Source organism: Bos indicus, chromosome 19 (genome assembly GCF_029378745.1).
Source record: "Bos indicus isolate NIAB-ARS_2022 breed Sahiwal x Tharparkar chromosome 19, NIAB-ARS_B.indTharparkar_mat_pri_1.0, whole genome shotgun sequence".
NCBI classification, from domain to species: domain Eukaryota; kingdom Metazoa; phylum Chordata; class Mammalia; order Artiodactyla; family Bovidae; genus Bos; species Bos indicus.
This window is the reverse complement of record NC_091778.1, coordinates 63,496,023-63,510,495: the sequence shown is the minus strand read 5'-3', so window position 1 is coordinate 63,510,495 and position 14,473 is coordinate 63,496,023. Positions and strand designations below refer to the sequence as shown.

Sequence of the window (14,473 nt, the reverse complement as noted above, 5' to 3'; positions counted from 1 at the left end):
GGTAAAATCATCTAACACAAAGCCTAGTTTATAATAGTGTTGAATATCTCATGCAGTTTATTGAATGCTGCCCTGAAAGTGAAGTTCTTTCAGAATGGTTTGTCGGGACACAAAGGTTATAAGAATGCTGGCTGTTTGCCCTTGTGGTCACTGACTGACCCGGAGCCGCTGCCCAGCATTGCCACAGGGTTGTATCACTAGCCCTGGAAAAGACCACAATCCAAAGTGTGGTTTCCACTGAAAGTGTATCACCTTCACACCTCTGTAAAACAGAAAATGGGGAGTCGTTCCATCATCAGTCAGGGGCCATCTGCATTTACATTGCTGTGAATTACTCGATCACATTATTGCTAATCTCTTCTATTGACTTGATTTTCTAATTTGATCTGTAGAAATTCATTTTCATATGAACTCTATTAATGATTTGTTAAATATGTTGCAAGTGCTTTCTCCTAGTTGCTTACCTTTAATCTCTTTAATCCAATATGTTAATTTTTGAGAACATTATCCTCTGTTTTTCTCCTTTATGATTTCTAAGCTTGCTTAGGAAGGCCCTCCCTCCCCCAGGATTATAAAACATATTCTCTTTTATTTTCTTCCATTACTAATGAGAGTTTTGTTTTATGCATTTTGACTCTTTAATCCACCTCAAATTTATTGTCATATACCATATGGTATGAGGATTATAATAGAATGTTCCCCCAAGAAGAGGCCCATTCTCTCATCTGTAGACTTTGTGAATATATACATCACATGGCAGAAGAGAGTCTGCCAAGGCAGCTGAAGTGAAGAATTGGTGAGCGTGAAGCAGGGGCGGTATCTCAGATCAAGCAGGCAGTGAGCTCAGTGTAAGCACGGGGCTGCATCAAGGGCAGAGGGCCCTCTGGCTGGAGGCAGAAGGCAGTGACCGAGGTGGGGCCAGAGAGCCTCAGAGAGGTGCAGGGCCCGGGGGAGGGCCCAGGTGACACCCAGCAGGGCGGGGGGCGTTGCTCTGCGGGGACTGAACTCTGTCCACAACCTCAAAGAGCGCCTCCAGGTGAGAGTCTGGCCCTCACCTTCTGCCGCACGAGACCAGAGCAGAGGGGCCGGGAGCCCCAGCCCTCTCCTGGAACTGGGAGGTGGTGGGCTTGTGCTGTTGCAGCTGCTCTGGTTGTGGTCGTTTGTTACAGCAACCCTACAACCGGTACAGGGATCTTAATGTATTTCCAAAAATATACCCAGTTATTGGAACCATTTATGGACTGAGATATTCTTCCCCTATTTACTGGAAATGCTGCTTTGTCAACAGTCAGATTTTCCATTTGTGTGTGAATCTGCTTGGGACTTTGTATTCTTTCCTGACCATCAGCGTCCTGTGCCAAGATGAGTCACAGGGTATGGTGCTCGGAGGCGTGGACTCCGGAGCCCCAGGGCCGGGGTTCAAATCCCAGCTCTGCCACTTCCACTTTGAACAGATCAGCTTACTTTTTTTGCCTAGGTTTCCCTGTCTTGAAAGTGGGTTAATAATTACACCCACCTCACAAAATTGTTGAGAAGATTGTCAGTTGCTGCTGCTAAATCGCTTCAGTCGTGTTCAACTCTGTGTGACCCCAGAGACGGCAGCCCACCAGGCTCCCCCGTCCCTGGGATTCTCCAGGCAAGAACACTGGAGTGGGTTGTCATTTCCTTCTCCAATGCATGAAAGTGAAAAGTGAAAGTGAAGTCACTCAGTCGTGTCCGACTCTTCGCGACCCCATGGACTGCAGCCCACCAGGCTCCTCCGTCCATGGGATTTTCCAGGCAAGAGTACTGGAGTGGGGCGCCACTACCAGTCAGTTACTACATGTAATTCCCTCACAAGGGCTAGTGCATAGCAGGTTGTGTTATCTGTAGGGAACGTCTTCTCTCGTCATTGTTTTAGGATTGTCTTACTTATTCTTGAGCATTAGTACTTTCACACGGGTCTCAGAATAGCTTCCGTGGTTTAAAATCTCACCGAGGGTTTGGTTAGAATCGCTCTTACTGCACTTCACCAATCAGTCTTCGAAGAATTAATGCCTTTGCATTAATTATTAATTAATGTTTGTATTTCATTAGGTCTCCTTCTGATCTTCAGTACAATTGAAATGTTTTCTTCTATGGACAGTGTACATTTCTTATTAGATTTATTCCCAAATATATCATGGCATGTTTTGCCTTTTGTGCATTTTCCCTTTACGTTCTCTAAACAGTTGTCCCCGTTGTTCAGAGACATACTGACACGTGTTTGTATATATCCACCCCAACCAGAGCAATTTATTATTCCTGGTTTCGTTCTTTTTTATGGCTGAGTAATAGTCCACCACGTGTCTGCACCACATCTTCCGTATCCGGTCGTCTGTCGGTGGACGCTGAGGCTGCTTCCGTGTCTTGGCCACTGTAAATAGTGCCCCTGTGAACACTGCGGTGCGTGTGTCTTTTCCAAGGATGGTTTTCCCTGGATATATGCCCAGGAGCGGGGTTCAGGGTCACATGGTAGCTGTATTTTCAGTTTTCTGAGGAGCCTCCACTCTCTCCTCCACAGAAGCTGCTTGAGTTTACATTCCCACCCACAGCGTCAGGCTCCCTTTCCGGTTCCTGAGAGTTTCTGCTTCCTGTGACAGAATCTGTGGGGTTTAGACCCACACCTTCATTATAATTACCTGTGCGTGCTTGTCCTTCCCGCCGGACGGAGATGCCCATGAGGGCAGAGGGTGTAACGTGCTAGGAACACACACACACGTGCATCTACACGCATGCCGGCATATACACACACACACACGTACACACACGCGGGGAGCCTCTCCCACGCGTGACCCAGCACCGTCACTCCCTTGGGTCCCGCACGTGCTGGCGGGCAGCCGGGGGAGCCTCCACGCCTGTCCTCAGCCGAGCGCCAGCCTGTCCCCCGTGGACCCGCAGGGCTGAACCCCAAGCAGGGGGACGAGTGTCATTCCAGCAGCAGCAGAGCGGAAGACGCCCCGCCGGCCCGCCCAGGAGGCGGGGCCCTGGGTCTGACTGGCGGTGTCGGAGGCGCTTGATTCCTTGTCGCCTCTGAAATCCCAGGAATGCTGCTCCCCAAAAGCTACATGCAGTTGGGCAGTTTTAGGGTTTTCTTTGCCTTCGTGGTTATGAATTATATGGACTCTGATTGCTTAACTACAAACTGAGGGTTTTCCAGGTTGGGGATCGGAGTTATGAGAAGAAAACTGCTGAAATACAAGTCCCTGGGGTGACAAGGGCCCCTGGGTGTGGGCAGGAGGTTCCAGACCTAGAGTCACGCTTACTGTGCGTGTTGGACACTCCACACACCTGGAGGCCCCAGCCGGTCAAGAGCAAGGCCCGATGTGAGAACTGTTTACTAATCAAAAATAAAATTTCCTAAATGGGCTCGTCACCAACTTTTATTTTATTGAAATGCAGTGACGTCCCTAAGTGTCCTGGGTGCAGGGCCCCGTCTGAAGGGCAGGGAGCTGCCGGGCAGACCTTCCCAGGCGGAGGGAGACCCTGGAGGGCCCGGCCGCGTGGCCTCTGATGCTGCCTCCATCTTCGAGGTTCTGCAGGTTTATCCTCAGTGTTCACATATCAGAGCTCATCTTCATCCCCTTTCCATGTTGTTTGGATGGATGAAATTTAACACAGACCTTAAATATCAATAACCTCAGATATGCAGGCAACACCACCCTTATGGCAGAAAGCAAAGAGGAGCTAAAGAGGCTCTTAATGAAAGTGAAAGAGGAGGGTGAAAAAGCTGGCTTAAAACTCAACATTCAAAAAACTAAGATCATGGCATCCGGTCCCATCACTTCATGGCAAACAGATGGGGAAACAGTGGAAACAGTGACAGACTTTATTTTCTTGGGCTCCAAAATCACTGCAGATGGTGACTGCAGCCATGAAATTAAAAGATGCTTACTCCTTAGAAGAAAAGCTATGACCAACGTAGACAGCACGTTGCAAAGCAGAGACATGACTTTGCCAACAAAGGTCCGTCTAGTCAAAGCTATGGTTTTTCCAGTAGTCATGTATGGATGTGAGAGTTAGACCATAATGAAGGCTGAGCGCCAAAGAATTGATGCTTTTGAACTGTGGTGTTGGAGAAGCGTCTTGAGAGTCCCTTGGACTGCAAGGAGATCAAACTAGTCAATCCTAAAGGAAATCAGTCCTGAATATGCATTGGAAGGACTGATGCTGAAGCTGAAACTCCAATACTTTGGCCACCTGATGCAAAGAACCTACTCATTGGAAAAGACCCTGATGCTGGGAAGGAGTGAGGGCAGGAGGAGAAGGGGATGACAGAGGATGAGATGGTTGGATGGCAACACCGACTCAATGGACATGAGTTTGAGTAAACTCTGGGAGTTGGTGATGGACAGGAAAGCCTGGCATGCTGCGGTCCATAGGATTGCAAAGAGTTGGATATGACTGAGCGACTGAACTGAACTGTTCCTAGAATTAATGACCACCCAAATCCTCAGTGATTTTAGTCACAGTTTTAGTCAATCCTATAACAGATACCAACTCAGAAAATACTGCTTTATTCCCCCACCCGTTGCCCTGAAACTGTGGCCACTCTGCAGTTCCCTGGGCTTCTCCACTTGGCTCCCTGGACGTTCTCCTAAGCTTGTTCAGCCACTTGCCTCCTGGACTTCTGGGCTTCAGTTCTGTCAGGTTGGATTTAAATCACGGTTAAGGCTCAGTGGGCCCGTCTTTGTCCTCCACTTAAGAAGTATTATAGAGGTCATGACACCGGTACAAAGAAGTGACTCCAGCGTCTCATTCCTAGAGGCAGCACCGGGCGTGGGTTCCCCCCGAGGCTGCAGCCCAGCCCGCCCTGCGTGCCACAGGTGCCCGGGACCAGCCATGCACTCTGGGTGCTTCCGGGCCAGCGGTGCAAGACCAGATGGGAAGTGTTTCCCAGACACTCCTCTGACTCCACGTGACATTCCCCTCAGACCAGGTGACCGTTCTTAAAGAATACCCTGAGGATCCAAAGAGAAGGAATTACTGGCTGTGCTTGGTTCACGTGAAGTCTGTGATGAGGGGAGGGAGTGCAGAGGAACGAGAACCTGGGGCTGGCCTCCGAACTGCTCATTCAGGAGAGCTCAGGAGTGAGTGCGCCTCCCTTCATCGCTGGGAGCTCGCAGTGTTTGTTACAAGTGCTTTAGCGTGAAAACAGAGGCGACCACTGGAATTTCTCTCACGAAACCAGTTGGTGGTTTGGGGAGATCGGGCATGGCTTGCTGCGAGAGGACCCGCCCTTCAGTCGCGGCTCTTCGTCAGTTGGTACCTTGCTTGCAGCAGCAGGAGCCACAGAGACCACTCAGCCCTCCACTTGAGCTCCGTGAACCAGGGGCATTTTCTGTGCACATCTCCGCCAGGCAGGTCCCGGGCAGGCCGCTGGCTATCCACCAGCAAGTGGGCTGCTGGGCACGACAGTCTCTCATCAGTGAAGGCGTGTGGGCAAGGCCCCGACGGTGCCCACAAAAGCCAGGAGCAGAGCGGGGCTGCCGAGGCCACAGTGTGAATTTGTAGCTGACCCCATCAAGACTGTGTGTGTGTGTGTGTGTGTGTGTGTGGTGGTGTTGTCGTTTACTCTCTGCAGCCTCTGGTGAAGAAAGCAGGCTGCAGCGGGTGCCCGGAGCTGGAGTCTGGCCCAGAGGACCAGTGGAATGAGAGCGTCCAGTCTGGCTGAATCAGCAAGAGAGATGGGGGAGCACTCCCCCTTACTGGGAGCAGGGACACTAGGTGGGCAAGGAGGCCGGCGATGGCGGCGGCTCGGTCAGGCTGAGCCCCCCGGGCCATCAGCCGGCGCCACGTCGTCACGGGGCATCCTTGTCCCCAGCTGGGCGGCCGGGCTAGCTCGTCATCAGGTGCACAGTCCAGGCCCTGGCAGTTTTCACGTAATCCAGTAGAAATAGCTGCTTGAAACTCATACTGGTTTAAACAATGAGAATGTTTTGTTCCGTGTAACTGAGACGCAGCGCTGGCTTCAAGGGAGGCCTCATCCAATTACTCAAGTTATGTGACCAGAAGCCAGGGGCTCGCACTCCGTTTTGAGGCTGTTTCCTTATTGTTGGCTCCGTTCTCGGCAAGTTCTCTTCCTCGTGGTTGCGGGACAACCGCGAGCAGCTCCTGGCCGGCACTTCCAGGCTCAAACCACAGAAGAGGAAGCGCCTGTCCCAGCAGCTCCTGTGTCACAGCCCGCACTCCATCCTGGCTGGACTTCGAACAGTGGGCAATGCCAGGCCACCCAAATGGGGTTAATGAAGTTGGCCCCTCCCAGGTCCCGAGGTCTGAAGACAGGGCTGAGCTCGGGAGAAAAATCCAGCTGCTTCCACATTCTGGGCCTCAGACCCCAGGTCCTTCCTGTCCTTACCTATTGTCCCAGCAGTGGGGGAGGGCCCGGCTTGCCAGGGAGCCAGAGGGCCAGGGGCCAGCAGAGCACGCATGGAAAAGCCTGTGATGTGGCAACAGAAGTCACTGAAATCAAGGAGGTATTATGGAAAGATTTTCTCAAAGTTGGGGGTGGGGAAAGCATTCTGTAATGCAGGGTAAAATAGTTTCTTTATTCTAAAATCTCAGACTTGTTGCTGCCAAAGTGAAAGTGAAAGTCACTCAGTCATGTCCAACTCTTTGCAACCCCATGTTCTATACAGTCCATGGAATTCTCCAAGTCAGAAGACTGGAGTGGGTAGCCTTTCCCTTCTCCAGGGGAATCTTCCCAACCCAGGGATCAAACCCAGGTCTCTCGCATTGCAGGTGGATTGTTTACCAGCTTAGCCACAAGGGGAGCCCAAGAATATTGGAGTGGGTAGCCTATCCCTTCTCCAGGGGATCTTCCCAACCCATGAATCAAACCAGGCTCTCTTGCATTGCAGGTGGACTGTTTACCACTGAGCTAGCAGGGAAGCCCAAGGTCAGTGTTAAATTCGTGGGCAAGATACAGGGCAGGGAGGGAACTGCCCGGAAGTCTCAGGCACCACTCGAGCTGCCCAGAGAGACACTCCTGAGAGCAGCCGCCGATGGTCGCAAATAAAGCAAGCACACACCTCAGAACTCCGTCCGAGGAAGAGAAGACCTTGCTGTTTGTCTTCACATATAGATGAGGTAGTGAAGTTTTCACCATAGTATGTTGTACCGTAAGGACCACTGAACAGGCAGAAGGGCCATGGGAAGCCCTGTCAGTCATCTCATCACACACAGCGTTCAGGGTCTTTATTTCTAATTTTAGAGAGTGATGTTCCTCCATCACTGAAGTCAAGAAAAAGACTGTGCCGCCAAGGATGGAGCAGCCCGCTGCCCCCTGCACTGGTAGACGGCGTTCTTCTTTGTCGTTTTTACTCTCCACAGTGAGTTCTTCTCAGACGTCATCTGAATATGTTTCTAGATCTCAGTACATTTTTAATACAAACAAAATCTTCCTGCTCTTGATTTGACCTTTGTTGGCTTGGTGTGTTTTAAAGAAGATGTGGGCAACAGTTTTATGAAGAATGCGCAGAGACATTCGTGGAGCAGCACACTGGTGAGAATAACGATGAGGAAGACAAGGCGTCTCCTTCCTCATCGACCAGCACATGAGCTCCTCTCTCTCTGCTGAGTCTTAGGGTCGTGTGGGTTTTGTCTGAGCCAGGAGCAGCACACGCAACGCTTTTAAAGGGAGTTTAACCAGACTGTTCCTAACAGAAATTCTACTCTCACGTCTGTCCAAATGGACCAAGCCAAGGTACTGATTTATCCAATCTGTAAAAACAGAAACTGCAGCCTCTATTTTTTTTTTTTTTTTTGCCACAGTTCAGTTCAGTTCAGTCGCTCAGTCTTTTCCGACTCTTTGCGACCCCATGAATCGCAGCACGCCAGGCTTCCCTGTCCATCACCAACTCCCAGAGTCCACCCAGATTCACATCCATCGAGTCAGTGATGCCATCCAGCCATCTCATCCTCTGTCATCCCCTTCTTCTCCTGCCCCCAATCCCTCCCAGCATCAGAGTCTTTTCCAATGAGTCAACTCTTCACATGAGGTGGCCTAAGTACTGGAGTTTCAGCTTTAGCATCATTCCTTCCAAAGAAATCTCAGGGCTGATCTCCTTCAGAATGGACTGGTTGGATCTCCTTGCAGTCCAAGGGACTCTCAAGAGTCTTCTCCAACACCACAGTTCAAAAGCATCAATTCTTTGGCCCTCAGCCTTCTTCACAGTCCAACTCTTACATCCATACATGACCACAGGAAAAACCATAGCCTTGACTAGACGAACCTTTGTCGGCAAAGTAATGTCTCTGCTTTTGAATATACTATCTAGGTTGGCCATAACTTTCCTTCCAAGGAGTAAGTGTCTTTTAATATCATGGCTGCAGTCACCATCTGCAGTGATTTTTGAGCCCAGAAAAATAAAGTCTGACAATGTTTCCACTGGATCCCCATCTATTTCCCATGAAGTGATGGGACCGGATGCCATGATCTTCGTTTTCTGAATGTTGAGCTTTAAGCCAACTTTTTCACTCTCCACTTTCACTTTCATCAAGAGGCTTTTTAGTTCCTCTTCACTTTCTGCCATAAGGGTGGTGTCATCTGCATATCTGAGGTTCTTGATATTTCTCCTGGCAATCTTGATTCCAGCTTGTGCTTCTTCCAGCCCAGCGTTTCTCATGAGGTACTCTGCATATAAGTTAAATAAGCAGGGTGACAATATACAGCCTTGATGTACTCCTTTTCCTATTTGGAACCAGTCTGTTGTTCTATGTCCAGTTCTAACTGTTGCTTCCTGACCTGCATACAGATTTCTCAAGAGGCAGGTCAGGTGGTCTGGTATTCCCATCTCTTTCAGAATTTCCCACAGTTTATTGTGACAGTCAAAGGCTTTGGCATAGTCAATAAAGCAGAATTAGGTGTTTTTCTGGAACTCTCTTGCTTTTTCCATGATCCAGCGGATGTTGGCAATTTGATCTCTGGTTCCTCTGCCTTTTCTAAAACCAGCTTGAACATCAGGAAGTTCACGGTTCACATATTGCTGAAGCCTGGCTTGGAGAATTTTGAGCATTACTTTACTAGCGTGTGAGATGAATGCAATTGTGTGGTAGTTTGAGCATTCTTTGGCATTGCCTTTCTTTGGGATTGAAATGAAAACTGACCTTTTCCAGTCCTGTGGCCACTGCTGAGTTTTCCAAATGTGCTGGCATATTGAGTGCAGCACTTTCACAGCATCATCTTTCAGGATTTGAAATAGCTCCACTGGAATTCCATCACCTCCACTAGGTTTGTTCATAGTGATGCTTTCTAAGGCCCACTTGACTTCACATTCCAGGATGTCTGGCTCTAGGTCAGTGATCACACCATCATGATTATCTGGGTCGTGAAGATCTTTTTTGTACAGTTCTTCTGTGTATTCTTGCTACCTCTTAATATCTTCTGCTTATGTTAGGTCCATACCATTTCTGTCCTTTATCGGGCCCATCTTTGCATGAAATGTTCCTTTGGTATCTCTGATTTTCTTGAAGAGATCCCTAGTCTTTCCCATTCTGTTGTTTTCCTCTATTTCTTTGCATTGATCACTGAGGAAGGCTTTCTTATCTCTTGTTGCTGTTCTTTGGAACTCTGCATTCAGATGCTTATATCTTTCCTTTTCTCCTTTGCTTTTCACTTCTCTTCTTTTCACAGGTATTTGTAAGGCCTCCCCAGACAGCCATTTTGCTTTTTTGCATTTCTTTTCCATGGGGATGGTCTTGATCCCTGTCTCCTGTACAATGTCATGAACCTCAGTCCATAGTTCATCAGGCACTCTATCTATCAGATGTAGGCCCTTAAATCTATTTCTCACTTCCACTGTATAATCATAAGGGATTTGATTTAGGTCATCCCTGAATGGTCTAGTGGTTTTCCCTCCTTTCTTCAATTTAAGTCTGCATTTGGCAATAAGGAGTTCATGATCTGAGCCACAGTCAGCTCCTGGTCTTGTTTTTCCTGAATGTATAGAGCTTCTCCATCTTTGGCTACAAAGAATATAATCAGTCTGATTTCGGTGTTGACCATCTGGTGATGTCCATGTGTAGAGTCTTCTCTTGTGTTGTTGGAAGAGGGTGTTTGTTATGACCAGTGCATTTTCTTGGCAAAACTATTAGTCTTTGCCCTGCTTCATTCTGTACTCCAAGGCCAAATTTGCCTGTTACTCCAGGTGTTTCTTGACTTCCTACTTTTGCATTCAGGACCTTAGTTCCCCTACCAGGGATCAAACCCTCAGCAGTGAAAGTGCAGATTCCAAACCACTGGACCACCAGGGAGGTCACCAGAACCCCAGCCTGTCTTAAAAGCCTGAAGGTGGACTGCCCTCTGGCCCCCATTTCCTGTCTCATCTGGCACAGGTGTGGTGCTGGTCACAGGAGCCCGGCTGTGTGTCTTTGGGTGTGTTCTGCTTCCTGTGGACTCCAGCCCATGTTAAGAGGTTGGCAAAGGTGCCTTTTGCTGTTTTTCAGTCACTCAGTTGTCTCTGACTCTTTCAGACCCCATGACTGTAGCCCACCAGGCTTCTCTGTCCATGGGTTTTCCCAGGCAAGAATACTGGAGTGGGTTGCCGCGCTCTCCTTGAGGTGAGATGGAATGACAGGTTTGGTCAAAGGGTGCTGCGGAAGCAACAGTGAATCGCGGCGGCCGCGCTCACTCCCCAACCTCAACATCCAGAAAAGTCGCTCCCATTCAGAAATGAAATTTTCACTTTTTTTAAGAGAAAGGAGTTAGCATAAGATCCTTGCTAGATTGAAAGAGAAAGAAAATAAGCAAAAATCAAATTAGAACATAGACCAAGTGGGAAATTACCCAAGAAGAAGGGAAAAGGTTCAGACAAATTACAGTTCCTTGAAACAAATAGTTCTTCATAATGCCAAAGCATTTAAAGAACACACTGATATGCCTCTGTCTTTCTGAGAGAGAAATTGGACAGGATCGTTTTTATACGCCGCCAAGATGTGTTTCACATGGACAGGTTGTGGGCAGACACTGCCAACAAGAAGGGACAGAGAAACTAGAGCAAACGTGAGCCATTTTAAAGGCGGTCGGCCAGGGCTCCCCTGGTAGCTCAGCGGGAGAGAATCTGCCTGCCAACACAGGGCGAGGAGACACAGCTTCAATCCCTGGTCTGGGAAGATCCCGCATACCACGAGAGCAACTAAGCCCGTGGGTCAGAACTACTCTAGAGCCCAGCAGCCTCACCTGCTGAGCCCGTGTGCATAGAGCCCCTGCTCAGCAACGAGAAGCCAGTCAATGAGACGCCCACACACCGCACCTGGAGAATAGACCCTGCTCGCCACAACTGGAGAATGCCCTCGCGGCAGTGAAGACCCAGCACAGGCAAAAATAAATACATACAATTGTCTTGTAAAATAAAAAAGAGTAGTAGCTCAGAATTCCAGAGCCAGCGTCGAGTGATAGAAAAAAACAGTCAATGTCCCGTAGCCTGTGAGGCCGGCTGAGGCTGCCCCTAAGGTCTGACTTACAAGTCCTGTGTTTTTCCTGCTGTTTGCCTTTCATTTCAGTCAGTTGACAGATGTTACTATTGGACTTAAGTCCAAGAAGATAAAGTGGGAGGAATCAAACATTTCATCAGTGGGGAAGATCATTTTCATCCTTTTTCTTTTTCCTTTGGATATAAATCACAAGATTATAACATACCTCAAAAAGTACTTTGCCAAAAATTTTAAAAATTACATTCAAGAACACTTGCAATAGGACTTGAGTGGGAAGTAAAATAAACTATTAGAGCACATTTCTTCCTTAATTTAGTCTAGTGTAAGAGACTGTTGGAATTAAAGGCTAGCAGTTTTAACATACTCAAGAAGTCCATTGACTTGTCTAACTGAACTCAGCTGCACTTACTTTCATAGTCAGGTGCCTGTTCCCAGGTGTGTCCAATGAATCGTCTGTGGGGTACACTGCAATTCAGCTTTAATATTCAGTTAAGTCCCCACAACACATGCAACAAATTTTCAAATTCCACAGCATCTCAGACTAGGAGAAAGGAATAGACAGAGCTGGAGAAAGACAGCAGGAAGGACAATTGCACTCAGACTCACACACAGACACGCCTCTCCATCCTGCTCAGACACAGGCTCGCAGACTTACCTCCACCTTCGGTGCCTGTTTGTAGCTTGACGAGCCCAGTGGCCACGCGTTAGCAGAATAAGACCTGGATGTATTCTAGAGGCAGTGGGAAACTCGTGAATCAGACACACTCGTGGTGCCGAGGGTGCTGCGCCCTGGTCCACGTGTCCGGGGGCACTTGGAGACGTGGCTGTGCAGGTTTTCCTTCCCTTGTATCTTCATAATCACGTGACGGTACCAAGCACCCAGGTGCCGAGACAGCGTGGGGGAGTGTCTGAACCGCCTGACCACGCACTACGGGTCATCCTCACACACAGCATAGCAGGACCACCATCCACTCCCCAAACGAGAAGAGGATGTAGGATTAGCATCGTGTGTGCATCGTGAGAGCAGAGGACAAGTGTTTTCCTTACTTAGTGCTGAAAACTGTGCTAACAAGGATTTTAGCGAAACAAAATGCTGTTGCAGGGACTGCCTCCCGCAGACTCTGCAGGACGACTGGGTACCTTTTCAGTTTGTGACTGCGTTGCCCCATATCACATGCCAGCTGCCTGGCCTCTGACCTCATGTAACAAACTTACCTTTGTAATGATATTTTTCTGTGATTTCTTAAATTCAAACCAGTCATTTCTGTGGTTAAAAAAAATTGCTGTTTTTTCACTCTAGATAACTTACATACGACAAGAATATGAAACAAAATTTAAAGGGTTGATGCCGGCATCTCTAAGACAAGAACTTGAAGACACCATCTCCTCCCTAAAGTCACAGGTAATGCCTAGAATTCAGGAGCGTCCTGCAGGCTCAGGTGGCTGCACGTTTTAATTAATAAGCTTCTTCTGAACTGGTACCAGAAATCAGTGCAGTGTCGTGGAATAACCTGGTGCCAGGGTGAAGTGTTTTGTGTTTGGGGGAGGTTTTAGAATTTTTCTGACCATTTTAAGAACTCTCTGCTTGATAAGACTTTCTTGAAAGCATCCTTGAAATTGAAAAGTTCAGTTATGGTTTCTTTTATTTACAATCCACATTCCAATACAGACTCACCCTTTTATTCTTGGTACCAGGCCTGAAATGCAATCACTTAGCACGTTGCTAACTTCTTACGATGTGAATGTGTGAAGAAGTAAAAAACAGGGCTAAGTGTTTTTATTCTGATGTATTTTATATGATTATTAGAGATAAGATGCATTTTAAGATCAAAGCAGGGTAATGACATGGTATTCAAACAATTTGGTTAAAGATTTCTGCTGAAACATGTAATTCTTGGTAGTTTATAAAAAATAAAATTGACTTCAGTTTTGATACTAAAACTTCCTGGTCTTCCCTGTGGCTCAGTGGTAAAGAATCCACCTGCCAGTGCAGCAGACTCAGGTTCGATCCCTGGGTTGGGAAGGTCCCCTGAAGGAGGGCAGGGCAACCCACTCCAGCATTCTTGCCTGGAGAATCTCAGGGACAGAGGAGCCTGGTGGGCTGCAATCCATGGGCTCGCAAAGACTCGAATATGACTTAGTGGCTGAGTGTGAGTGCAAAACACTTCCTACATAAGTTTTCTCTAAAACATGTTTTATAAATTGCTGTATATATTTTATAGATACATAATTTTTTAGATTTTAGATGGGTACTTTTTTAAAAATCAAATGTTTTAACTCATTATGAGAAAGAGTTCACATATTCCCATTTCTAAAACACTTAAAACATACTTTTTTTTTCCTGGAGAAGCTCTGCAAGAGAAAAAATCCTCTGCTTTCTGTGCCAAGAACAGTGCCTGCCACAGAGAAGGTGCCCAGTACATGTATTTACAAAGAAAACCGATAACCCAGTTTAAGGCCACTCGCATTGTCTGTTTACATGTGAGGGGCGGATGCGTGGCGCATGACAGCTGTGCCTCTTCTGTTCCCTCAGAAAAAGCCTCTTACCTGAAATGAGAAGCCCATTACATCCATCCTTGTGCTACGGTTAGCTCCCACTTCTGGAGCTAAGGAGTACTCACGCCTACCAACAAAAACAGACATGGCAGGAGAGGGTTAACCTAGAAGGGGTTGCACGCACGCTCAGTCTCTCAGTCGTGGCCGACTCTACGACCCCATGGACTGCAGCCCTCCAGGCTCCTCTGTCCATGGGATTCTCCAGGCAAGAACACTGGAGTGGGTTGCCCTGCCCTCCTCCAGGGGATCTTCCGCACCCAAGGATCAAACCCGCGTCTCCTGTGTTACAGGTGGATTCTTTCCCCCTGAGCCACCGGGGAAGCCCTTAGAGAGGGTTACTTCATCTTTATTTACGTGAAAAGCTCTCCTTCAGGTGCGGTTCTCCCTTAACTGCGTAGGAGCCCTTCCTTGGGGCCGGCTGTGTGGGACCTAGCACCTTCAGAGGAGTTGTTGTTTTAGAAAGACA

General features: G+C 48.1%; 1 protein-coding gene across 2 annotated transcripts in view; it reads left to right on the top strand.

Annotated features, from left to right (window-relative positions):
- The window catches only part of CEP112 (centrosomal protein 112), a 322,059-nt gene that overhangs the window by 304,385 nt on the left and 3,201 nt on the right, over positions 1-14,473 (top strand). For both annotated transcript variants that reach the window (XM_070774228.1, XM_070774232.1), the window contains one exon: positions 12,752-12,853. In XM_070774228.1, coding sequence (XP_070630329.1) covers positions 12,752-12,853 — 102 coding nt within the window. The remainder of the gene's footprint in view (positions 1-12,751; positions 12,854-14,473) is intronic.